The sequence below is a fragment of the Pseudorca crassidens genome, chromosome 3, assembly GCF_039906515.1.
Source record: "Pseudorca crassidens isolate mPseCra1 chromosome 3, mPseCra1.hap1, whole genome shotgun sequence".
In the NCBI taxonomy this organism is placed as follows: domain Eukaryota; kingdom Metazoa; phylum Chordata; class Mammalia; order Artiodactyla; family Delphinidae; genus Pseudorca; species Pseudorca crassidens.
In genome coordinates, this window is record NC_090298.1 from 166,360,037 (window position 1) to 166,382,622 (window position 22,586).

General features: G+C 55.8%; 5 protein-coding genes across 21 annotated transcripts in view; 3 read left to right on the forward strand and 2 right to left on the reverse strand.

The window, feature by feature from the left end:
• KANK3 (KN motif and ankyrin repeat domains 3) overlaps positions 1-7,203 on the forward strand; it is a 41,329-nt gene extending 34,126 nt beyond the window's left edge. For 4 of the 6 annotated variants that reach the window (XM_067733885.1, XM_067733884.1, XM_067733883.1 and 1 more), the window contains 8 exons: positions 74-173; positions 377-574; positions 683-770; positions 1,251-1,467; positions 5,370-5,512; positions 5,641-5,841; positions 5,914-6,012; positions 6,938-7,203. In XM_067733885.1, the coding sequence (XP_067589986.1) occupies positions 74-173; positions 377-574; positions 683-770; positions 1,251-1,467; positions 5,370-5,512; positions 5,641-5,841; positions 5,914-6,012; positions 6,938-7,015 (1,124 nt within the window). In that variant the 3' untranslated portion in view covers positions 7,016-7,203. Of the gene's footprint in view, positions 1-73; positions 174-376; positions 575-682; positions 1,468-5,369; positions 5,513-5,640; positions 5,842-5,913; positions 6,013-6,937 lie in introns of those variants that run through there. The other 2 variants (XM_067733882.1, XM_067733887.1) reach the window with 2 other exon arrangements.
• HNRNPM (heterogeneous nuclear ribonucleoprotein M) overlaps positions 1-22,586 on the reverse strand; it is a 186,808-nt gene that overhangs the window by 136,138 nt on the left and 28,084 nt on the right. The gene's annotated exons all lie outside the window — the stretch shown is intronic.
• RPS28 (ribosomal protein S28) lies at positions 7,385-8,509 on the reverse strand. The gene is made up of 4 exons (XM_067733894.1): positions 8,429-8,509; positions 8,287-8,334; positions 7,667-7,800; positions 7,385-7,461 (listed from the first exon to the last, which is right to left on the reverse strand). Exons 1-3 carry the CDS (start codon positions 8,465-8,467, stop codon positions 7,678-7,680), a joined length of 210 nt encoding a protein of 69 aa, XP_067589995.1. The 5' UTR covers positions 8,468-8,509; the 3' UTR covers positions 7,385-7,461; positions 7,667-7,677.
• NDUFA7 (NADH:ubiquinone oxidoreductase subunit A7) lies at positions 8,543-14,207 on the forward strand. The gene is made up of 4 exons (XM_067733893.1): positions 8,543-8,684; positions 9,140-9,189; positions 12,459-12,608; positions 13,989-14,207. The coding sequence occupies exons 1-4, from the start codon at positions 8,634-8,636 to the stop codon at positions 14,077-14,079; spliced, it is 342 nt and encodes a 113-aa protein (XP_067589994.1). The 5' UTR covers positions 8,543-8,633; the 3' UTR covers positions 14,080-14,207.
• Positions 16,144-21,279, forward strand: CD320 (CD320 molecule). The gene is made up of 5 exons (XM_067733889.1): positions 16,144-17,002; positions 19,680-19,805; positions 20,169-20,402; positions 20,683-20,841; positions 21,001-21,279. Exons 1-5 carry the CDS (start codon positions 16,864-16,866, stop codon positions 21,138-21,140), a joined length of 798 nt encoding a protein of 265 aa, XP_067589990.1. The 5' UTR covers positions 16,144-16,863; the 3' UTR covers positions 21,141-21,279.

Sequence of the window (22,586 nt, forward strand, 5' to 3'; positions counted from 1 at the left end):
CCCCGTCCCTCGCTGAGCCCTGGTTTGCTGGCCACCGAATTCTAACTCACTGTCTTCATCTGATCTCCGCCAGGCACTCTCAAATCCATTATGAAGAGGAGAGACGGTACACCTGGCGCCCAACCCAGCCCCGGACCCAAGAGCCTGCAGTTTGTTGGGGTCCTCAACGGAGAGTGAGCACTTTCCCTCTCCCCATGGCAGCATCTTCTGGGACTGGAATGGGGTTTGAATCCCAGCTCTGCCCCTCGCTCGCGGCGTGGTCTTGGCAAGCCTCAGTGTCCTCATCTGTAAGATGGGAACAGCCACTCCCACCTCGCAGGACTCCAGCATGAGCCCCCAGGGGAGGCTCAGCAGATGCCTCTCACCCTGCCCCCAGGTACGAGAGCTCATCCAGCGAGGGCGACAGCGACAGCGAGGACGGCGCTGCCGAGCTCCCGAGGAGCAGTTCGTCGGGCTCAGGAGACGACAGCGGCGGGGGATCCGACTCCGGGACTCATGGCCCTCCCAGCGGCGGGGAGGCCCGGGACCCCGAGCCGGAGGCAGAGCCAGAGCCTCAGCCGGCCGCGCAGGGGAGGTGAGCAGCGCCGCGGACACGTAATAGGAACGGCTGCTTTCTTTCCCGTCTCCCCACTCCCCATCCCAACCCCTCCTTAGCCTCTCCCTGTCTGCGTCTCCTCGGCAGTAGGTGCGAGCTGAGCCCGCGTTTGAGGGAGGCGTGCGCAGCGCTGCAACGGCAGCTGAGCCGGCCCCGCGGAGTCGCCCGCGACAGTGTGAGTGCGGGGAGAGGCCTTCGCAGGAGTCATAGGCCCGCCAGGGACCTCCTCTGACGCCTACCTAGGGAAGAGCATCGGGGTCTTTAGAGTTAGGAAGGTCCCAAGTTCCGTCACCTCGCGCCAGGGCCCTGCACGGATCCCAAGCTCTCCAAAGGGCTCTTCGCCCCAGGACAGGGCTGATCTTTCCCTGATTTCCCAAAAGGGGTCCGCCCCAAGCCCCAGCCCCACTCCCGGACTCCCCAAAGACAAGCGCTCACCGCCTTCCGCCACTTCAGCTTCTTCCCCAGGCTCTTCCTCAGAAGGGGAGCATCCCTGCCCCCTCGAGCCGGATACCCACACTAACTGCACTCCCTCCTCGAAAGGGGTGTGGCCCTAGGAGTGACCATCCTCCCCTGCCTGGGTTCCCAGTCTCTCCCCCACACCCTCCCTGCCACCCCTTCCTGGACCCTCGCCGAAGTCTTTCCCCCGTCCTGGCAGGGCGCGGCGCGCCTGGTGGCCCAGGAGTGGTTTCGAGTGTCGAGCCAGCGGCGCTCTCAAGCGGAGCCCGTGGCCGGGGTGCTGGGCGCGGTGGTGCGCCTGGGACGTGAGCTGCTGGAACACGTGGTGAACCTGACAGATGGCAACGGGAACACAGCCCTGCACTACAGCGTGTCCCATGGGAACCTGGCCATCGCGAGCTTGCTGCTGGATACAGGTCAGCATTGAGGAGGGGGGGGAGGGCACCAGGGAATAGGGAGCCAGGGAAGGGAGAATCTGGGCAGGTCCTGGCTGGGAGGACCTGGAGAAGGATGCAGAGAAGGGCTGGCCAGGCAGAGGGCACCACTGGCCCTTCTCTGGAGGTTACATGACCCGTTGTGGATAGATTGACCTCTCTGAGCTGTGAGCTCTGCCCTGACCTGCCTCTCACTTTGCAGGAGGAGGGTATTCTGGGCTTTGGGATTGGGTAGACCTAAATGTAGAGAAATTACTTCATTTCACCAGCTTTAGCTTCCTCCTTTGTGAAACGGGGGATGCAGCGCCTCCCTCCCTGGGCAATTGTGATAACACACACGTAGAATGGCACCAGGCACGCAGGTCAGTCAATGGTCCCCATGCCTTCTGTCCCTGAATCTCCAGCCTTGGCGTTCACCTTGTTCCTGAGCCCCAGTATCCATCCACTGCCTCTTCAGCCTCCAGGGGAGGTACTGACTGGTCAGGGCTGTGACTGCCTCCCGGGCTGGGACACTGGGCCTGCAGTCCTCCACCACCAGGTCCTGCGTTGGCCCCATCTCACACACATTTCTATCATCTGTCTCAACGTTTCCCCCTCTGGAGCAGAGATACACACATCCAGGTGTTGCTCAGTCCACAGACATATATTGAGAGCCTTCCAGGCACCAGTGCAGTGCCAGGATGGGGCTGGGCCACCCCCATGGGACTCACAGCAGAGGGGACAGTGGACAGTAGACAAACTGATTGCCCACCAAGAGCTCTCCTGGGTGTCCTCCTTCAGGTCCAGTATCCTCTGGGGCCTGCCCTGCCTCTCCTTCTCACTGCAGGCTGAGGCAGGTCCTGCTGTCCCATCCTGCATGCCACCCCCTAAATACACAGATCCATCCCATTTCTGCAGGTCTTGGTGACCGGGGGGAAGGGCACAGCTACTCTGGGCTGGACAAGGAGCTGGGGCTTGGGAGGAAGGGACAATGCATGAATTCAAAAGGTATTTTCTGGGACTTCCCCGGCGGTCCAGTGGTTAAGACTCCACACTTCCAATGCAGGGGTGCGGGTTCGATCCCTGGTCAGGGAACTAAGATCCCACATGCTGCGCGTCGCGGCCAAAAAAAAAGGTATTTCCTGGGCAGCTCCTGTCTTAAAGGGGGCTGAGGACTGGGGTTGTGGAGGGTGGCAAGGCAGTCATCTTGGTTGCAAGGCCCGAGGCTCCTTGGATCCTCTTATTTCCTGCATTTGAAACCCCCCCCTTCAGCTCCAACTTTCCAGACCTTGCCGTGGGCCTTCTGGTTCTCACATGAGTCAGCCCCTCTGGCCCTCCCCTCCCCCAGGACCCAGAGCCCACAGTGCACCCTTCACACGGGGGCTGTTTCCTCTCATCTCCCTGGAATGAAGGGCCTGGACATGGCTGTGTCCTCCTTGTTCTTTATCTCCACTTCCAGACCGTTTCCCCTTCCTCCTTTAGTCCCATCTTGGAGCCTCTAATTGATCAGACCACTACTCCCTCCGCCCCTTCTGACTTCTCCCTCTCACCTCATCACTCTTCATTTCTTGAATCTTAGCTCCTGGCTGGTTCTCCTCCTCTCCAGCCTAATCCTCACCAATATCAGTTTCCTGATGGATGATCCCTCCCACTTCCTGGCTTCTCAGTTCCTTTTTTTTTTTCTGGCTATGCCACAAGGCATGTGGGATCTTAGTTCCCCGACCAGGGATCGAACCTGCACCCCCTGCAGTGGAAGCGTGGAGTTTTAACCCCTGGATCGCCAGGGAAGTCCCTTCTCAGTTCCTTGACCTACTCCTCTCCCTTCACTCTGACATCAGCCTTACACTTGTAAGGTCACCACAACACCTTGATGTCATCAGTAACTATGCCCCCTCCATAATCTCACTTCCTAGCATTCTCTCCTGAACTCTCACCGTCCAACATCTCAGCTCACTGTCTCCTGTTGCCCAACTCCCACAGTCCTTGAACCTCGTGGGACCATTATCCATTGCTCCCACCACATTTCACTGTTCTGTCTCCTTGCCTCCTGGCCTATCATTAACTACTCCTTTATGTACCCTTTCAAACCCATCCCCATACCCCTCCCTCACCTCACCCTACTTGCCTGGCAGACCCCAGTGGGGCACACAGTAGACCCTCAAGTGTTTGTTGAATGAATGAATAAGCTTTCATGAGCAGGGGCTCTGGGTGTGTGTGTGTGGGGAGCGGAGATAATTATCAATTTTACTCGATAATTATCAAGTAAACATAATTTCCAATAGGGGTAAGGGCCATGACAAAATAAAACCAGGGGAGGGAATCAAGAAACAGTGTGATCCTTTAGCTTAGCAAGGCCTCAGGGAAGGGAAAGGGAGAGGGAAAATAGGTGGGTCCCCTGGCTAACTGCAGAGACCCCACTTTGGTTATTTCTCTGAGCCCCCTTCTGCGCCCAACACCCTCCACCAGGGTCACAGAAGCTTGTGGATGGAATGGACACCTAGAGAGTATGCCACACAACTAGGGAATGCCCTTAATCCTGACTTAGCCCTTTTACTCCCCAGCCGGTTGTCTCAGATCCCCTCTCACTAGGGCACCCTCTCCATGACCCTGATCCACTCCTTTCCCCAAACCTCTCCCACCCATTCATCTCTGCAGACTGTCCCTAGACTTGTGGAGCTTTCAGAATGGTGGGGTACACGAGCAGTAAACATTCTGGGGAATGAGGTCCAGAAGTAGGTGCTGTGCTGTGAGGAAGAGGGCCAGGATGGTAACAGAACTGACCCCAGAGGAAATGGAGCTGATGTCTGTGTTCAGTTCGGAAGGATGGGCAGCAGTAACCAGGCTGTTAAGTTTCCTAGGGCTGCTGTAAAAAAGTGCCACAAAGTACCACAACGTGGGTGGTTGAAAAGAGAAATTCATTTTCTTGCAGTTCAGGAGTCCAGAAGTCCAAAATCAAGGTGTTGGCAGGGCTGTTTCCTTCTTAAGGGCTCAGAGGGAGAATCTGTTCTGTGCCTTTCTCCAAGCTTCTGGTGGCTGCCAGCAACCCGCAGCGTTCCGCAGCTTACGGCAGCTTGTCTTCTCGGCCTTCTGCATCACGTAGCTCTTTGTCTTTGCTTCTTCTGAGGATACTAGTCATACGGAATTAGGGCCTACCATAATGACCTCATCTTAACTTGATTATGGTTGGCAAAGATCTTATTTCCAATTAAGGCCACATTCACAGGTACTGGGTGTTAGGAGTTCAACATATCTTTTGGTGGGGCAATGGCGGGGGGGGGGGACACAATTCAATCTGTAACATAGGCTTGTGGGAGAAAGGCCAACTCCAGAGGAAGGGACAGAAGTTGATAACAGAGCCTCGGAGGCGGTGGTGAACAACGGCCTGTATTCCAGGTGCAGTGGGGAGACACAGGAGGGCTCCAAATAGGTGATGGGGCCAAATTTCTTTTGATCTCTTTCTGGCTGCTGCATGGAAACTGGAGTGGACTTGGACACCCGGGGGGCCCGGCTGGCATTTCTCTGGGGGAGCAACAGTGGTGGCTTGGTGGGTAGTAGCTGTGAAAATAGAAACGTCCGTTTATCTTTCATTGAGCAGCTGCTAGGTGGCAGGTATTACTCTAGGTACTGGGGGATACAGCAGCAGACAGAACGAAGCCCCCAACACAGTTTGAAATAGGAAGGTGAGGAAGCTCTTCACTGAGATGAGATGCGAGCAGAACCCTGAAGGTAAGGGAGAAGCCATGTGGATCTTGTGGGGAGAGCCTTGTAGGCAGAGGGAACAGGAAAATCACGCATGACCCTCAGTGACCAACCTGACTGAACAAATGAACCTGAGGCTTGGAGGGAGGCGAGTGGACTAGCGGGTGTCGGCTTCTTGGTGGACTGACCCCTCTTCTCTCTCCCAGGGGTCTGCAAGATTGACCACCAGAATCGAGCTGGCTACTCCGCCCTCATGCTGGCTGCACTCACCTCTGTGGGGCGAGAGGAGGACATGGCCGTGGTCCAGAGACTCTTCCGCATGGGCAGTGTTAATGCCAAGGCCAGCCAGGTGCGTAGATATCTCCTCCCTGGCTCAGAGTCCAGGGGTCTTTTCCACTTTTGGAGCCAAATGTCTGTGACCCCCCTCTTTCCCCCGGAGCCCACACCAGCCCTGTCCCCTTCTTTCCCATTCCCCAGACAGGACAGACAGCCCTCATGCTGGCCATCAGCCACGGCCGCCAGGACACGGTAGCAGCCCTGCTGGCGTGTGGGGCAGATGTGAACATGCAGGATGCAGATGGGGCCACAGCGCTGATGTGCGCCAGCGAGTATGGGCGCCTGGACACTGTCCGGTTGCTCCTGGCCCAGCCAGGCTGTGACCCCGCCCTCCTGGACAACGTGAGCCACCATGGGGCTGGTGGGGTAGTCACACCTTGGTTCAGGGACCTGACTGTCCCTATCATCCCTCAGGAGGGCACCAGTGCCCTGGCCATTGCCCTGGAGGCTGAGCAGGATGAGGTGGCCGCCCTGCTGCACGCCCACCTGAGCTCAGGCCAGCCCGGTCCCCCGGTGAGTGCAGCCCCAGCCCCAAGAGACAGTTTCCCAGCCGCACAGCTCAAGGATCCCCAGTGAGCCCCAGAAAGGTGGCTTCTCTTCATGCACCCTGGAGTAGTACCAGGGGTGGGGAACCTGCGTCTGAATTCTCTGTGGCTGGGATTTGATGTTCAACCTGCAGAACACCCAAGGGCTAGACACACCTTCACTTTACAGGTCATGAACCTGAGGCCTCCAGAAGGGACATGCCATTAAGATCAGAATAGAGCTGTCAGACCTAGGTCAGACCATGTCATGTCAGGGAACTCCTGTTACTGCCCCCAGGCTCACAGCAAAGGAATAAGGGGCCCTTTAGGTCGAGGGGGCAGGGGAGCGGGGTGCAAGCTCCCCGCAAGTCAGAGCTTCAGGGTTGGAGACAATGAGTTTGCCAGCAGCAGGCAGGAAGGGCTGGTTTGGGGGCAGAGGCTTATGTTCAAAAGGCAAGTGCCAGGCTGTTCTCAGCACTTTCATAATTAAGCATCATCCTGGGAACTCCCTGGCAGACCAGTGGCTAGGACTCCACACTTCCACTGCAGGGGGCACGGGTTCAATCCCTGGTCAGGGAACTAAAATCCCGCATGCCTCATGGCGCGGCCAAATAACACAAAACGAAGCAAAACACCAACTCATGCTGTGAGCCTAGCCATCCCGCACTCTCCTGTAGAGATGGGGGAAAGGAGCCAGGGAGGCCAAGTGACTCTTCCAGGTCACATGGGACAGAGGCAGGATTCAAAGCCAGGTGCTCTGGCTCTGCTGTAAAAGGTGGGGTTCCTGCTTAGGCAAGCTCAGTGGACAGAGGTAAGACCTCCACTAGGCTAAGCAGCCCTGAGTCTAAGGGGGCTGAAAGCCAGTGTCCTGCCTACAGGAGACTGACAGCCCCCCCCTCAACCTCTCTCACCAGCTGCCCTCTGACCGCCCCACGGCCAAGCCTAGTGAAGGAGGCTGCAGTGATGGTGGAGAGGACCCCCCACCTCAGTGACTGGCCTGACACACTGGACCTGGATTGGGGGAGAGCTTTCCCTCGCCCACCTCAACCTCGGGGCACAGCAAGGGTCAGGGTCCACAGGGAGGGGCTCAGCTTGAACTCTGCAGGGTGAGGTGGGACCTGAGGCACTCTGGTCCACTCACTTCTCCAAACTTCTTCCTTAATAAAACATTCCTAACTCAGCTTGTCTTGTTTTGGAGATACACACAGACACGTGCTTCTCCCTCCTCAAAAAGAAAACGCGTTGTTGGGGAAGACAACAACTCCACCCCCCTTCCAGAGTGCAGTGGGTCAGTGCAGACCATCTGGGGGTCCCATGGGAGGGTTTTATAAGCTTAGTGGCAACTGAGACAAAACCCCAAGTTTACACAGAATATAAACGCTTTATTAACAGCAGATCATCCTCGTGGGCCAGGTAGTCGACCCAGACATCCAGGACCCTGTAAACAAACCCAAGTATGAGATGCTGACAGGTCCCTCTCAGCAAGTGGCAAACTCCCTCCCCCGTCTTGCCAATCTCAGCAAACCCTTTCTTCACACCCCGCCACCAAGAGCCCTTGCAAGAGCCCCTCATCCGTATGCTTGGCGAAACCTCCCTACCACCAGCCAAAGATCTACTGTTTCCCACTCCAGTTGTGCACTCACCAGCCCCAAGTTCAGCGCAGCCTCCGAGCCTCTCGCTCTGACTCCAATAGGGTGAGCACGTCGCCCTCGCGCACGGGGCCTTTCACGTTTCGGATGATGGAACGGCTCGTGTCGTCCATGAATTCTACGCGTACCTATGGGGTTGACGGGGGGTGGGGGACCGGGAAGAAGTCAGTGTCGGCCACAAACTGGCACCGTGGGATAGCCAGCTGACTTGGATTCAGAGAACGTGCCTGCTTAGACACACTTAAAAAGGGGGCTGAACCTGGGAAGTAGGTCTGGGCCGGGAGAGAAGCCGGAGAGGGGCCGAAGCGTGGAGAACACAGCTCTCGAGCGCCAGAAAAAGCCACTGGTGGGGGACAACTGCCGCTCTGGGCCCGTCGGGGACGGGAGCACAATCGTGAGGGCGTGGAGCTACACAGTGGTCGTTGGGATTGGCTGAGCCAGGAGAACGAGGTATGTCAGAGCCCAAGGAATGAGGGGCAAGGCCTCGGCAAAGGCTCGGACCGTCCGCGAGCTTTCCGAAAAAGGGTACGTATCGGTTCTCAGATACCAGGGCACAGAAGTCATCATCAGAGACTCAAGACCCCAGACCCCGCCTCCTCGTCTCTCCAGCTCACCTGCGTGCACTGTCCCTGCGAACCGGTCCTGCCCAGCACCTTGGTGACCTGGGGTAAAGAAGCTAGGATCAGATCTGGACCACCCGGTTCCCCTACTCCTCCCTCCCTCATCCGGGCCCTCAAACCCGGGCTTCCGCCTCACCCTGGCAAGCTTGATGGGCTGCACACGACTCGTATCCATAATGGCCGCACGGCGACTGATCGGGCGGAGAGGAGTCACGTGCTTCGGAGAGAACTTTTATAAGGCGTCCTAGCCCCGCCCACTCCCGTTCTCGCGAGAACATACTCCATGTTCCCAGCAGCCCTGGTAGAGACGTCACCGGCGCCCTTCAGCGCAGGGTTGAAAGATGGCGTCTGCTACTCGTTTCATCCAGCGGCTGCGGAACTGGGCGTCCGGGGTGCGTGGGGCGGGAAGGGCTGCACTGGGGAGGGTGGGGCTGTGGGCTCCGTGCGCCCCGGACACGCTCCTGTTACTCACCCCCCTCCTGCACCTTTGGGGCAGAGGCCAGTGGTGCCGAGATTCCCCTTATAAGCCGGGACCCCGCTCTCAGCCCGGAGCCTCCAGCTCTTGACCTTTCCAGCCCAGGGCACGCCCACCTCCACCTCCAGCCCTTGGCCCGCTCTTGGCTGGGGTCCCACTCAGGCCTGGGATTTACCTAGTCCTTCTTAACTTTGGATCTTGTGGCCCCGGCGTCCAGCTTTCCTGTTCACCTCCAGGGCCCATAATCCTTGTCGCCAAATGCCCATCTCCCGCCTTCCTTTCATTTGTCCAGCCCTGGACTGCCCCACGTTCGCTGGCCTTCTCTTCTGGGGTGCCCTGCGGGCTGACCTCCTTCCTCTCTTTCTCCCACAGCAAGACTTGCAGGCGAAGCTGCAGCTGCGTTACCAGGAGATCTCCAAGCGGTGAGCAAGCCCCGCTCGCTGCCCGGACTGCAATCCTGTCCTTCTATCAAAAACAAAACTCCTGTTCTTTTAGACCCCTGAAACACTGGGCCGAAATCCTGCCTCTAGCCGCCTCTAGTGGAGGCAGAGGTTTGCCTTTAATCTTGCTGGACTATGTCTGAGAGTGGTGCTCGTGGAACAACCAGATGGGGCTTGAATTATGAGTGGGAATCCTCAGTGTGATTTGCAGTCCTAAGTGTGACCCTGTTAGTGTTATCATCCCCAAGCTACACATGAAAATATTTGAGGCTCGGAGAGACTAAATCATTTGCTTAAAATCACTCAGAAGCCAGCAAGTAACAGCTGGGATTTGAACCCAGAAGTGTCTTGATTTCAAACTCATTTGAGTCCAAAAATTACTTGACTTTTACAAACCCCTGCTGTGTCCTCAGCCGTCTGGGATACCAGTGCTAACAAAAAAAATTCTCATTCCTTTCGTGGAGCTCATGTCCTGGGGAGGAGGGAGAAACGTAACATAGTAGGGAAATAAACACAGCAAGTAAAAAACATTGTTCTAGAATGCTCTGAAGACAAAACAAAGTGAATAAGCTGGAGGGTGCCTACCTCAGATCAGGTAATCAGGAAAGGCCTCAGGGATTGACATTTGAGTCACCTGAAATGTCAAAGGATAGTTATTAAAACATTCTGGGCAGAGGCAGCAGTAAGTGCCAAGGCTGTGCAGCCCGACAGAGCTAGAAGTAGGAAGGAGGCTAGTGTGGCTGAAACACTCTGAGGAATGGGGAATAGCGATATATATATGAGTGACAGGCAAAGGTAAGGCAGCCATGGAGGGTTACCATGAAAAGAAGAACAATAACGTTAAAATAACCAAGTCTGTGTGAATGCCTGCATGTTGTGACTGATTCCAAATATCAAAAGTTTTAAATTGCTTTTCCATCCAGGGTAGTTGATACAGTTGAGGAAACAGTTTTGTAAAATTTTCAACTTTTTTTTTAAAGGGTAATGGCGCCCCCTAGTGATTCATTTAGGCCTTTCCGTTGGGCGCTGGTTCTTTTTATCCTTTGTGTGCTCGTTTTCTGTTGGTCCCTGGCCAACAGAGGGTCATCTCTGCACTCCAGGGGTTAAGCAGATTCTAACTTCAACACAGGATATTGCCTTTATTTATTTTATTTTAATTATTTTTTAAAATTTATTTATTTATTTATTTTTGGCTGCGTTGAGTCTTCATTGCTGTGCGCGGGCTTTCTCTAGTTGCGGCGAGCGGGGGCTACTCTTCTTTGCAGTGCGTGGGCTTCTCATTGCGGTGGCTTCTCTTGTTGCGGAGCATGGGCTTTAGGCGCACGGGCTTCAGTAGCTGTGGCTCACGGGCTCTAGAGCTCAGGCTCCGTAGTTGCAGCACATGGGCTTCGTTGCTCTGTAGCATGTTGGGATCTTCCTGGACCAGGGCTCAAACCCGTGTCCCCTGCATTGGCAGGCAGATTCTTAACCACTGCGGCACCGGGAAGTCCTATTTTATTTTTTTTTAATTTTTAAAAAATATATTTATTTATTTTTGGCTGCATTGGGTCTTCGTTGCTGTGCGCGGGCTTTCTCTAGTTGCGGCGAGCAGGGGCCACTCTTTGTTGCGGTGTGCAGGCTTCTCATTGTGATGGCTTCTCTTGTTGCAGAGCACGGGCTCTAGGCGCTCGGGCTTCAGTAGCTGTGGCACTCAGGCTCAGTGGTTATGGCACACGGGCTTAGTTGCTCCGCAGCATGTGGGATCCTCCCAGATCAGGGCTCGAACCCGTGTCCCCTGCATGGGCAGGTGGATTCTTAACCATTGCGCTACCAGGGAAGTCCCTAATTTATTTTTTATTTATTAAAAAAATTTTTTTTGGCCGTGCCGCACAGCTTGTGGGATCTTAGTTCCCTGACCAGGATCGAACCCGGGCCATAGCAGTGAAAGCACCGAGTCCTAACCCCTGGACTGCCAGGGAATTAGGATATTGCTTTTAATATTAAGTTTTTAAACTTTGTTTTTATCTGTATTTCTTTTTTTCTCCTTGGTACAATGACTATCACTTGTTTTAAGAAAAACTTAAGTCCTGGCAAAATGGTTATCAGAAAAAAGTTGGTTAAAAACCCAGATGAGGGACTTCCCTGGTGGCGCAGTAGTTAAGAATCCTCCTGCCAATGCAGGGGACACGGGTTCAAGCCCTGCTCCGGGAAGATCCCACATGCCGCGGAGCAACTAAGCCTGTGCACCGCAACTATTGAAGCCTGCGCACCTAGAGCCCGTGCTCCGCCACAAGAGAAGTCACCGCGATGAGAAGTCCGCGCCCTGCAATGAAGAGTAGCCCCTGCTCACCACAACTAGAGAAAGCCTGTACACAGCAAAGAAGACCCAACGCAGACAAATAAATAAACAAACAAACAAAAAAGATGAATGAGAACCCGATCTGTTTATGATTTTTCTATCTTTTCTACCCTCCGTCTGTCTCTGCAATGGTTTCCAGGGAAGCACATCTTTTGTTAGTGATTTTGTTTTTTGTTAGTGTCTTTTGTTAGCGAGGTTAGCGATTAGTTTTCAGGCCTCAAACTTTGTATATTGACCCCAGGGTTTAGTCAAGCGAGGACAGAGCTCTGTTCACTCCCCCTCTGGTGGCAGCGACCACGAGGTGGCAGCAGAGACCCCAGAGGACAAAATGCTCTTTGAGTAATAAGGCTTGAACCCAGTAGAGTTCTTCAGAGAGTTCCTGAGAGAACTGGAAACCCAGAGGTTCTGCAGCCTGGCCTTTGGGGACAAAACCCCTCAGAATGGGCCAAGTCTGGGGTTGTTTCCCAAGCGTTTGCTGACCACGATTACTTGGTAGGTGATGGGCAGAGCCCCAGGCCCCAGCCTCTTCATTTCCCAAGGACCTGTGGTGGAAATGAGGCCAGCTGCCAAGCTCTGGGCCATGGAGAGGTGGGAACAGGCCTCCCTCATGAAAGGGTCCTCCATACCTGCCACGTTTGGGGCAGGTCGGGGACCTGTGGTGGGGCAGACCCAGGCCTGGCCTTCCAGCACCTTCACATCCAATGCAGGGGCTCCCACCTGCTTCTGGGCATTGGACCCTCCCCAGGCATATGGTCATGGCAGTGTATCAAGGGATACCCCTGGCCTGCAGCACATCCAAGGGGCTGCCGACCCCAAGCCTCGTGACTGAGGTGATGGGCCCATGTTCTAGCACAGCCACTCAGTGAGAACGACTTGTCATTTTTGTTTCAGTGCCCATGTTCTTTCTCCTCAGAACTCAGCCTCCTCCCAAGCTCCCCGTGGGCCCCAGCCACAAACTTTCCAACAATTACTACTATACACGTGATGGCCGCCGGGAAGCCACGCCGCCCTCGATCGTCATGTCCTCACAGAAGGTGCTGGCGTCAGGGAAGCCAGCAGAGAGGTGAGGATGCCTCAACACCCCTCCTGCGACCAGCCCTCTCTCCTGCTTGTGCTTTTCAAGGTCCCAAGTCTGTTGAGCGTCAACTGTGGCAGGAAATGTACTGCCGGGGGCTTTTCATCTGAGAGCTCATGAATCCCCACCCACCCTGGGTGGGTTTCCTGCAAAAAGCAGAGGAAGCTTCAAGGGCCCTTCAAGGGCCTTGGAAGAAGCCCAGGGATTGTTGTTTTTCTAATTTTATATTCTTCTTAAAGAGAGAATTGTATAAACCTCAGGCCCCTCAAAACCCACTTTGGTCCCTGGCATCAGGCACTGTCTCTTAATTAACCAGGAACAATAATGTTATTTACTTTAGAGAGTTCTGCTGGGACAGAATCCCACAGACTGGGTGGCTTAAAAACAATAGAAAATTGTTTCTCTTGGTTCTGGAAGCTGGGAGTCCAAGTCCAAGGTTCCTGCAGATTCGGTGTCTGGCACTTTCTTTGTTTATAGATGGTATCCTTTTTTTTTGCCACACCATGCAGTATGTGGGGTCTTAGTTCCCCAACCAGGGATCGAACCCATGCCCCTTGCAGTGGAAGCGCTGAGTCCTAATACTGGACCGCCAGGGAAGTCCCCACAGATGGTATCTTTTTGCCATGTCCTCACATGTTGGGAGGGGTAAGGGCTCTCTAGGGTCTCTTATAAGGGCACTAACCCCATTCATAAGGGCTTCACCTTCATGATGTAGTCACCTCCCAAAGGCTCCACCCCGTAACATCATCACATTGGGGCGTAGGATTTCAACATATGGATTTTGTGGGGACCCATTCTGTCGATAGCAGAGTCGTTCTGAGGATTAATCCTCATAATTAAAGTCTGTAAGCTCAAGAATGGAGTCAGTGCCATATCTGCCTCCTGATAACTCCATGAGTTAGGCAGTGATGGCCCCTGCTGCAGAAGAAGAAATTGAGTCACAGAGAGACCAAGTGCCCTGCCTGGGTCACACAGCTGGCAGGTAGTAGACGCATGATTTCAAAGCAGTTTGCCCAGACCCCCAGTGCTGGTCCTTGGCCCTTCTGCCAGTGTCCTGTTCTGGGGTAGCGGGAGTGGGGTGCGAGTGGGAAGGGGTGCTGGAGGAGGAGCCCAGCTATTCATGCTGGTTCTGGGACCAGGAGCCAAGGCACGCCGACCAGGGGTTCATGCAGGGCTCGGGGCTTGTCAGCTCACCCTTTGGGGGACCCCATTGGAGGGCTCTGGGCATTCTGAAACACCCTGCACCCTGGCCTCCAGATCCATGGTGTCAGCAGATGTGTTCCTGCCGGGGCAGGGGGGTCTCCCGCAGCTTCCTCCACACTGTTCTCTGAAACCTGGGCCTAACTCAAGTCTGTTTTCATCTTCCAGCTCGGCTGTAGCAGCCACTGAGAAGAAGGCTGTGACGCCAGCTCCTCCCATAAAGAGGTGGGAGCTGTCCAGGGATCAGCCTTACCTGTGACACTGTGCCCCAGGGTGCCTGGCTAAGCCCTCAGGGCCACTGGAGTGCTTCCTCTTCCTTGGACTTTGGATTCCCTCTGGGGAGAATGTGACCTAATTTATAAAAAATATATATTGAGCTCTCCAGAATCGCTTCTGTTTTTACTTTTGAAAGGACACACAGGCTTACTTGAACTTCAGGTTGAAGTTGGTGCCGAATCTCTTAATCCCATGAACGCTCCAGGAGCAGGGGAGGATAGTGGTTTTCGAGCTCCAGGGTGACGGTGCTGTCACTGGGCACAGAGATGTCACCGTCCCTTTCACGAGGGCCTGGCTCTAACTCTGAGAGTGTCAGAGCGGGTTCCAGGACCTCTGGGTGTTTGGGGGCACTGACTGTAAAGGACAGTGCGGCGGAACAAAAACAGCTCGCTTCCTTGTCTCCCGAGAGCTCTCCTAGCCATTGCTTGTGCAGACATTCACCAGCAGGCTCCCACTGCGGCCCCTGCCTGACCTTGACCACCCTGCCGCTCAGCAGGGACGGCAGAGGACAGTGAGGTGGCTCACAGGGAAGGCTCACCTAGGCCAGTGGGGAAAGGCCTCCCTGAGCCAGAAACGTTTCTGTGTGGGCCTGGGGGACGCGAGGCGGAGTCAGCCCAGGAAAGGAAGGGGCTTCTTTCTGTGGAGGAATAAGCAGGGAGTGAAAGCTGAAAAGGAAATGGCCTTGATTCGGTTGTAGGAGCGAAGGGGAGCCATGCGGTGACCTCAGTTGGGGGAGTGTTGTGGCTGCCCTGTGGAAGAACCCCAAAGCCCATCAGTAGGTGAACATCAGCTGTATGCCAGGAGAGTGTCGAGGCTGGCCCACCTTTGGAAGCTTGGAGCAAGGCAGGAAAAGGGTCACAGTCCCAGGAGGAGGTATAAGTGCCCCAAGAGTGGGTGGTACAAATGCTAAATGCTTATGAGAAGAAAAGGCTGGGAAGGCTTCCTGGAGGAGGTGGGAGGTTGGAACAAAGGATGAATTAGCTACAGAAAGATCAGGAGAGCTGGGCAGGGTGTGCAGAGGCCACAAGGAGGGTAACGCTGGGGCTTTTAAAGACCCCAGGCAAGATGTGCCATTGAAAGTTTCTGAACAAAGTTTTATGACCCAGCCCCCTTCTGCCAAGTGAGGTAGCAGTGAAAAGATGGTTGTCACTGAGGATGCGGGCCCTCACTAGACACCAAATCTGCTGGCACCACGGTCTTCGACTTCCCAGTTTCCAGAACCGTGAGAAAATAAATTGTCGTTTACCGTATAAGCCAAAAAAAAGAAAAAAGGATTTATGACCCAGACTTGAAGTTTGGCGAGGGACTGCAGTAAGAAAGAGGTCTGACACCTCTTGAGCACTTCCTCTGTGCCAGGTACCGTTCTAAATGCGTTATATCTGTGATCTTGGTTCCTTCCCGGAGCAAGCCTGTGGTTATAGCTGTTGTCAAACCCTTTTACCCTCAACAGAAGAACAGGCGTGAAGAGACAAAGAACTCTCAGGCTCACTGAGAGATGGCCCTGAACCTAGCCGCTGATGAGTCTGCACTCAGCCGCTACATATTGTCAGCTGGGTGAATCCACAATTTCTTCAGTTTTTCTCCCTGGACCCCAGGTGCCAACCTCACCAAGAAGCCAAGCCTCACAGGTGGTGTGGGACGCTCCCCTCCCCTCCCTTCCCCTGCCGCAGGCAGTCCTATTTGCTGCCCTTTCCAACTGCCTCTGCACCAGTGCACCTTTGCCTCTTACCCCATGTCTCCTGGGAATTGGAGATTATGAAAAAATTTATATATATGTATATATATACATACGCTCCAAAGGCAGCTATAATCTCTAACACTTTTGAATAAGGATGCCATCAACCTGCAAATAGAGGCCTTTCTGTGCTTTTGTGTTGCTTCACGGGAAATTTGCACAGCTGTTACAACGCTGAGGACAGTGACTTGTCTGGGGGGCCTGCTGGAAGCAGGAGAAGCAGCTGAAGTAGCGCTGCTTCTCCTAGGGGCAGAGCTGTAGATAAAACACAGCAGCCAATTGGATAGAAAACCTGCAGAAGGTTTGTATTTTATGTGCCTACTGGGTGAGCGTGAGAAGAGAAAGCCCAGGCTGTCTTGTTCCCAGAGTAAAATATAAGACCCGCCTCCCTTTGAGGAGCCTATGCGGGTTAATGAGGTAGTGAGCATCGGTGAGAACATCCAGGTGCAAGGGATAGAGGACCCAGGATGAAAACCAAGAACCAACATTTCCTTCATTTATTTACCAAATATTTAAGAGCCTGCTATGTGTCAGGCTCAGTTCCAGGCACTGGGGATACAATGAGCAACACAGCGTTCCCGTCCTCCTGGGCCTGACGTTCTGGTGGGGAATCAGACTATAAACCAAAGTAAATAAGTCGGGCGCTCGAGAGAAGCAGGAGGAGGGCGTGCCTGGGCGAAGTGGCTGCCATATTAGGATAATTAGGCAGGAGTATTTGGTGCATGTGGAATGTTAAATATTGTAAGTTGACAAGACTTGTCGGTACTAGTTCGTTTGCACCTCCAGAAGTTTCTAATTTCAAATAGGACCAATACCTTTCGATATACCTTGTCACAGGGAACAGTGGGAAAGAGCCTCAAATAGTGGGTCCCCTCGCATTCGGACATTTACGGTACCCATAACGCGTGGCCGCCTCGGGACCCGCCTGGGGCGTGGGCCCCGCCCCCCGGATCTTTGCGCACGCGCGTACGTGGATCAGAGCGAGGCAGGGACTGGTCTTGGCCGGAGCCGGCGTCAGGCAGGGGTGGCGCGATGAGCGGTTGGATGGCGGGGGCCCGAGCGCAGCGGGCTACGGCCCTCGGCCTAGCGCTGCGGGTACTGCTCAGCTTCGGGCTGGGCCTGGAGGCCGCCCCGACCTCGATCCCGGCATGGTCCTTGACCCAGGCCCCAGGTGAGTGTGCTCCGTACAGCCCTGGCGCCCTCCAAGCCTGCAGCTTAGCTCCGCCCCTGCCCGCCAGCAGCGCCTTACCGTTGGCTGCGCCGCACGTCTGTCCCGGTCACTCCCCCCTGCACGTGGATCTAGGGGACCCAGGCCCTTGAATGAGCCTTCCCCAGTGAGGGACCCTCCGCCTGGGTTGCTCTGCCAGCCTTTAACTACCCTGCTTCGGCCCTGCTTACACTCGCTTTGCTTTGTCAAGCCCCGGTGTCACCTCTAAGCGACCCTTCACTCCAGCGTGAGCAGGAAAGTTCTTTACAGGCTCTGCTTCTCCGACTTCCAACCTTACGGAGCTGGTCTCCTGGCGCCTTCAGCAGCTGCGGCTTCCATACCCTGGCGCCTAGGGCCATGTGGCTGAGTTTGCTCGGCGACCGTTTCCCGCCCTCCCAATCTCTGCACCTTCCTTCTCCGGCCTTAGAGAAAAAAAGGTCTTCCCTGTGACCCCAGGCCCTTGGACACGTTTGCCTTGGCCTAAATGATGTTGGTGGCCCTCTCAGAGGTACCCAGAGGCAGCTGGGCAGGTTAGAGTGACCTCTTTGTGCTCACAGGTGCCCCTGACTTTCAGCTGTGACTCAGGTTCACACACCGTCTTATCTGGTTCCCCATCTCACCCCAAAGCCCCTGCCTTTTCAGGCTAAATGGTCCTGGTTCCTACAAGGATCAGGACTCACGTTAACCAAGTACCACACTCTACACGCAAGCAGTCTCTTCTCTTTAGCACACTGTGGTAGGGACTCCTAGCGTGCCCCTTTTACAGGTGGAGAAACTGAGGCTGGGAGGTGCAACCACTGGTTGCTCCAAACCAAAGCCCTGTGAAGCCAGGTCCACTCTGTTCTGCTGCCCACCCACTTTACAGAAGGACACATGCTCCAGCAGGCCGGGGAAGGAGGTCAGAGGTTGCTAGGGAGAGTGGCAAGTCCTGGGGAGGAAGCTTTAGGTTGCCAGATCCCCATGGGCAGGGAAGGAAGTCAGCTGCAGTTGGCTCCACAGAGCTTAGGGACTGTGTGGCCCACAGGCACAGTTGGGCCTGGAGGCCGGCCTGCGGAGGGGCTGGCTGTGGGGAGTGGGGGCTTGGAGGCACAGGCCCTCGTGAGTAAAGGTGGAAGGGACAAGAGGACCAGGATTGTATGGAGGGGGACTAGGCTGGGGCCAAGCCAGGTATCTGCCACCCTCCCTGCTGCACCCAGGAGGAAACCATAAAGCCCACTCCCTTCCTCTGTCCCTTGGACTCCCGCCTGATGGCCCCGCTTCCAGGCCCTTCTGTGTTCATCCTGCTCTGGGTCCAGGAAGGCTCACATCTCAGCTGGACTCAGCCCGGACCATTGTGTGACCTGTGTCCACTTATCACTAGGCGCTGCCCCGGGTTTACAGTCAAAAGGTCACTGCCCTGACCACCACTAAGTGTCCAGTCTACGCGGGTGCCAGTTCAAGGGCCATTGTTCTAAGTGGGAGGCTGAGCTTCAGGGGTCTCTGAGAGGGGCCTGAGGCCCATCCCAGGAAATAAGCTGAGACTGTGAAGTCTGAGGAGGAAATCACGAGGTGCAGAGAGGAGGGAGGAGAGGGCAAACTGGGCCAGGGAACAGCATGGGCAAAAGCCCTGAGGGGGAAAACGAGGCCAGACCTCTTGCAGAAGCATCAAGGTGGCCGCGTCAGAGGGAGCTTGATGAAGAGGGGGAAAGTGGGAGGTCCAGGGAGGGTTCAGGGCTGCTCAGGACTTGCGGGCCACATGGAGGTTGTAGAATTTGGTTGTGAGAGGGTCATGGGACCAAGGGCTGGGTTTCTGGGTTTTTTTGAATTTTATTTTATTTTTTTATACAGCAGGTTCTTATTAGTTATCTTTTATACATATTAGTGTATATATGTCAATCCCAATTCGTCCCACCACCACCACCCTGCCACTTTCCCCCCTTGGTGTCCATACGTTTATTCTCTACATCTGTGTCTCTATTTCTGACCAAGGGCTGTTTTTGAGCAAAGGGGGGCAAGGGTGGGTGACCAAATGGTGTGGTGCTGAGAGGTCTCTGGTGTCTGAGTGGAGATGGGGGTGGGGAATCTGGAGAGGTGGTGGCACATTCAGGATGGGGAAAGTGGTCAGATCTGGGAGGAGTTTAGTGGGTGAGTCGACAAGCCACAGTGACTAAGCAGGTCCTCTACCCAAGGCCTCAGTTTCCCCTTTGCTGAGCAGCTGGGACATAATGGGCCCTGCTGACCCTGACAGGTGGGCCTGAGCCAGGCCAGCTTCAGAGATGGCTCCTCCCCCAGTCTGTTTAACCACGGAACTTGGAGAGACTCCTGGGGAGACCATCTGGCCATTTGGAGCCGGGTAAAGACCCCGGGATCAGTGAGACCTGGGTTCGAACCCCGACTCTGCCACTAGCTTGTAGCCTCAGGCCTTACCTCTCCTAAGTGTCTTGTGTAGAATGGGCATGGGAGTAGAATCTGCCCAGTAGGGCTCTTGGTGAGGCTGTGAACTGCTCAGCTCCAAGGCCCACACATAGTGCATCCTTAGCAAAGGGTGACCACCAATGTAGTTCCTGGGACCTGGCCTGTCTCCTGGTGGTCGCAGCCTGTGACACTGTGCTTCCAAAGGAGGGTCCAGACCTCCCAGGCCTCACTTGTGTGCATCTCTCAGGCCCCAGCGCAGCCTCGTGCCCGCCCACCAACTTCCAGTGCAGGAGTGATGGCCTATGCGTGCCCCTCACCTGGCGCTGCGACGTTGACAAGGACTGCCTTGATGGCAGTGACGAGGAGGAGTGCAGTGAGTGGCCATGCCCTGGGGGCGGGGCTTGCAAGGGGTGGGGCCACAGGGAGGAGGTGCTTGTGGAAGGGATGTGGCTTTCAGACAGGGCACTCTGGGGTGGGCGGGGCCTGAAAAGAAGGAGGTCTGGGGAGAGGTGGGTTTGCAGCGGGGCGGAGTTAGTGGGGTCGGGAGGGAGGGCTTGCGGGGAGGCGAGTCCTTGGAAGGTGGAGCTAACAGAAGCAGGGGGAGGAGCCTTTGGGATGGGCGAAATATATAGGGTCGATTGTTCTCGGAAGGCGGGGCTTGCAGGAGGTTGGGCTGTGGGGAGTACCTGGGCCCTCTTGGCTGGGTGTTTGAGACCTGACTCACCTTGTACCCCAGGTACTGAGCCGTGTGCCCAGGATGGGCAGTGCAAGCCACCCACTGGCAGCCCCTGCTCTTGTGACAGCATCGATGACTGCCCTGATGGCATCAACAAGAATGTTCTCAACTGCGGGCACCAGCCCTGCCCGGAGGGAGAGCTGCGCTGCCCGCTGGGCGGTTCCTGTATCCCACGCACGTGGCTCTGCGATGGCCACCCGGACTGTTCCGACTCCAGCGATGAGCTTGGCTGTGGTGTGTGCCTGTGGGGGCGGGGAGGGTGGGTCGGTAGACAGGGACGCCTGACACCTTCCAGTGTATGACAAGGCTGGGAGCGTGGACACGTGTGTCTGCCTGTGCCCGTATTCCCATGGCGGCTGCACGAGGGCACTCGGGCAGCAGGGCTCACCAACCTCACTGAATTTGGGATGGAGGGTGAGCCCTAAGGTCCCCCCTGGGCACCAGAAACATCTGTTCATCCCCCCATGCCCCAGGTGCCCGCTCCCCAGCTACTGAATGCCTGGTCTTATTGCAGGAACCAAGACCCTCCAAGAAGGGAGTGCCACGTCCGTGGGGACCCCTGTGACCCTGGAGAGTGTCACTTACCTCAGGAATGCCACAGTCACCTCTGTCGGGGACCGGGACTCAGTTCAGTCTGGAAACCGAAGTGCCTATGGGATCATTGCAGCTGCTGGTAAGATAAACAGGTCCTCCCACCCCTGGGGCTTGGAGCAGCTGCTCCTGGGAGCCGGCAGGCTGCAGAACCCCCTTTCCAGTGTGTTAGGAGCTTGGTGGGTGTGAGCCTCCTGCCACCCCCTCCCCTCACCCACTCCTGTCTTTCTGTCCCCCACAGTGGTGCTAAGTGTAGGTCTGGCCGCCGCCATCCTCTTCATGTGGTCACGGCTCTGTGCCCAGGGACGCCTGTCCCCGCTGGGGCTGCTGGTGTCTGTGAAGGGGTCTCTGCAGTCGGAGAGGACGGCCTCAGTTCTCTGAGGATGATTTCTTGCTGCCACGTCACACGGTCCCGAGTATGGCAGGTATGGGGACCTGCGCGTGGCTGTTGGCACACCAGCCCCCAGACCTGGGTTCTTCTGGCCACGTGGCGCCAAGTACCTGAGCTCCTGCAGATGTGATCGTGGAGGCTGGGAGTGTCCAGACCCTCCCCTGGACTCGAGGAGCCTGGATGGGGAACGTGCCGCAGCCAGAACCGTGGGGCTGGCCCTAGGTCGTTCCCGGGGTGGCCCCCCTGCTCAGATATCCGGGGAACGTGCCACAGCCAGAACCGTGGGGCTGGCCCTAGGTCATTCCCGGGCTGGCCCCTCTGCTCAGATACTACTGTTGCCCCCTCCTGAGGGTGGTGATTAAAGTTACTTCACGTCTTCTGCCTGCCTCTGGGCCTCTGTCTCCCTCTGCCTGGGCAGCCTGGGGGCTCTGCTGCAGCCCCTCCTCTGGAGCACCCAAGCCCAGAGAGGGTGGGAGTTGGGGACCCTGCCTCTGGCTTCCTGGAATCCAGAGCAGGGGACAGTGGGGCTGGGGGCAGCAGGACAGTTTGCATCCCCCAAATGGAGCAGACCTTGGGCAGTGCCTCCCAGAGTCCTGGGCTGGGGGACCTCCATCCATTGTGGCTTCTTCTCTTTGAGATGGAAGCTGGGTGTCCCCAGGTTGGTCTCCACCCTGTCTCTAAATGTAGGTCTTCTTATTATGCAGCTACGCCAAGGCCAGCAGATCAGCAGGTGACTGCCACTGAAAAGACACTGTTACTCACCGATCCCAAGAGGCAGGGCACAACAGGCCGTGTGGAGCCACACGGGGAAGCACCAGGGTCCATCAGGAGGCAGGGCGAGAGGGGACAACATGGACAGGAGCTTTTATTGTGGTTTCCACTGGGAGGAATGGGTGAGGCAGGGTAAACAGGCTTGGAACTGGCTAGACTGAGTAATTTCCATGGGCTCTGGGGTGTCGGCACTGAGTATCGTGTACATCTCAGCCTATCAACGGCAAGGCTTTCAGAGAGCAGCATCTGAGGACACCTGGGCCCCTACTACTTACAGCAAGGCCCTCACAGACGTTACCCCAGCTACAGCCAGCATTGTGGCTAGGCCGGCCCTCGTGGTTCTTATCATGATCACAGGACGTACTTCAGGAAAAACCATCAGGGAACTTGGCAGAACAAGATTCGTTACTCACAGGTTCTGGAGGGTACACAGCAGGCACCCCCTCTGAGGGCCACGGAGCAAGATCATGGGGAGAGAGAGAGGGAGGGAACGCAGACCTGAGTCTCTGCCTTTATTAGGGTCCGGGGGTCGGAGTCTCGGATTCACTCTTTATTGAATATAAAGCATAAGAGCTGGAATTAGGGTGCCATAAGGGAAAGCGGGGTCGTTCAAGGCGTCACTTGTCAAGGTTGCCTAGGGTTTCTGAAAAGGGGACCTTCCTAGG

Coding starts and splice junctions, on each gene's coding strand:
- RPS28 (XM_067733894.1), bottom strand. CDS start 8,467: ATGGATACGAGTCGTGTGCAGCCCATCAAGCTTGCCAGG. Junction 8,335..8,428: donor AGCCCATCAAGCTTGCCAGG/GTGAGGCGGAAG, acceptor TCTTTACCCCAG/GTCACCAAGGTGCTGGGCAG. Junction 7,801..8,286: donor CGCAGGGACAGTGCACGCAG/GTGAGCTGGAGA, acceptor TCAACCCCATAG/GTACGCGTAGAATTCATGGA.
- NDUFA7 (XM_067733893.1), top strand. CDS start 8,634: ATGGCGTCTGCTACTCGTTTCATCCAGCGGCTGCGGAACTGGGCGTCC. Junction 9,190..12,458: donor TACCAGGAGATCTCCAAGCG/GTGAGCAAGCCC, acceptor CTTTCTCCTCAG/AACTCAGCCTCCTCCCAAGC. Junction 12,609..13,988: donor TCAGGGAAGCCAGCAGAGAG/GTGAGGATGCCT, acceptor TTCATCTTCCAG/CTCGGCTGTAGCAGCCACTG.
- CD320 (XM_067733889.1), top strand. CDS start 16,864: ATGAGCGGTTGGATGGCGGGGGCCCGAGCGCAGCGGGCTACGGCCCTC. Junction 17,003..19,679: donor GTCCTTGACCCAGGCCCCAG/GTGAGTGTGCTC, acceptor TGCATCTCTCAG/GCCCCAGCGCAGCCTCGTGC. Junction 19,806..20,168: donor CAGTGACGAGGAGGAGTGCA/GTGAGTGGCCAT, acceptor CTTGTACCCCAG/GTACTGAGCCGTGTGCCCAG.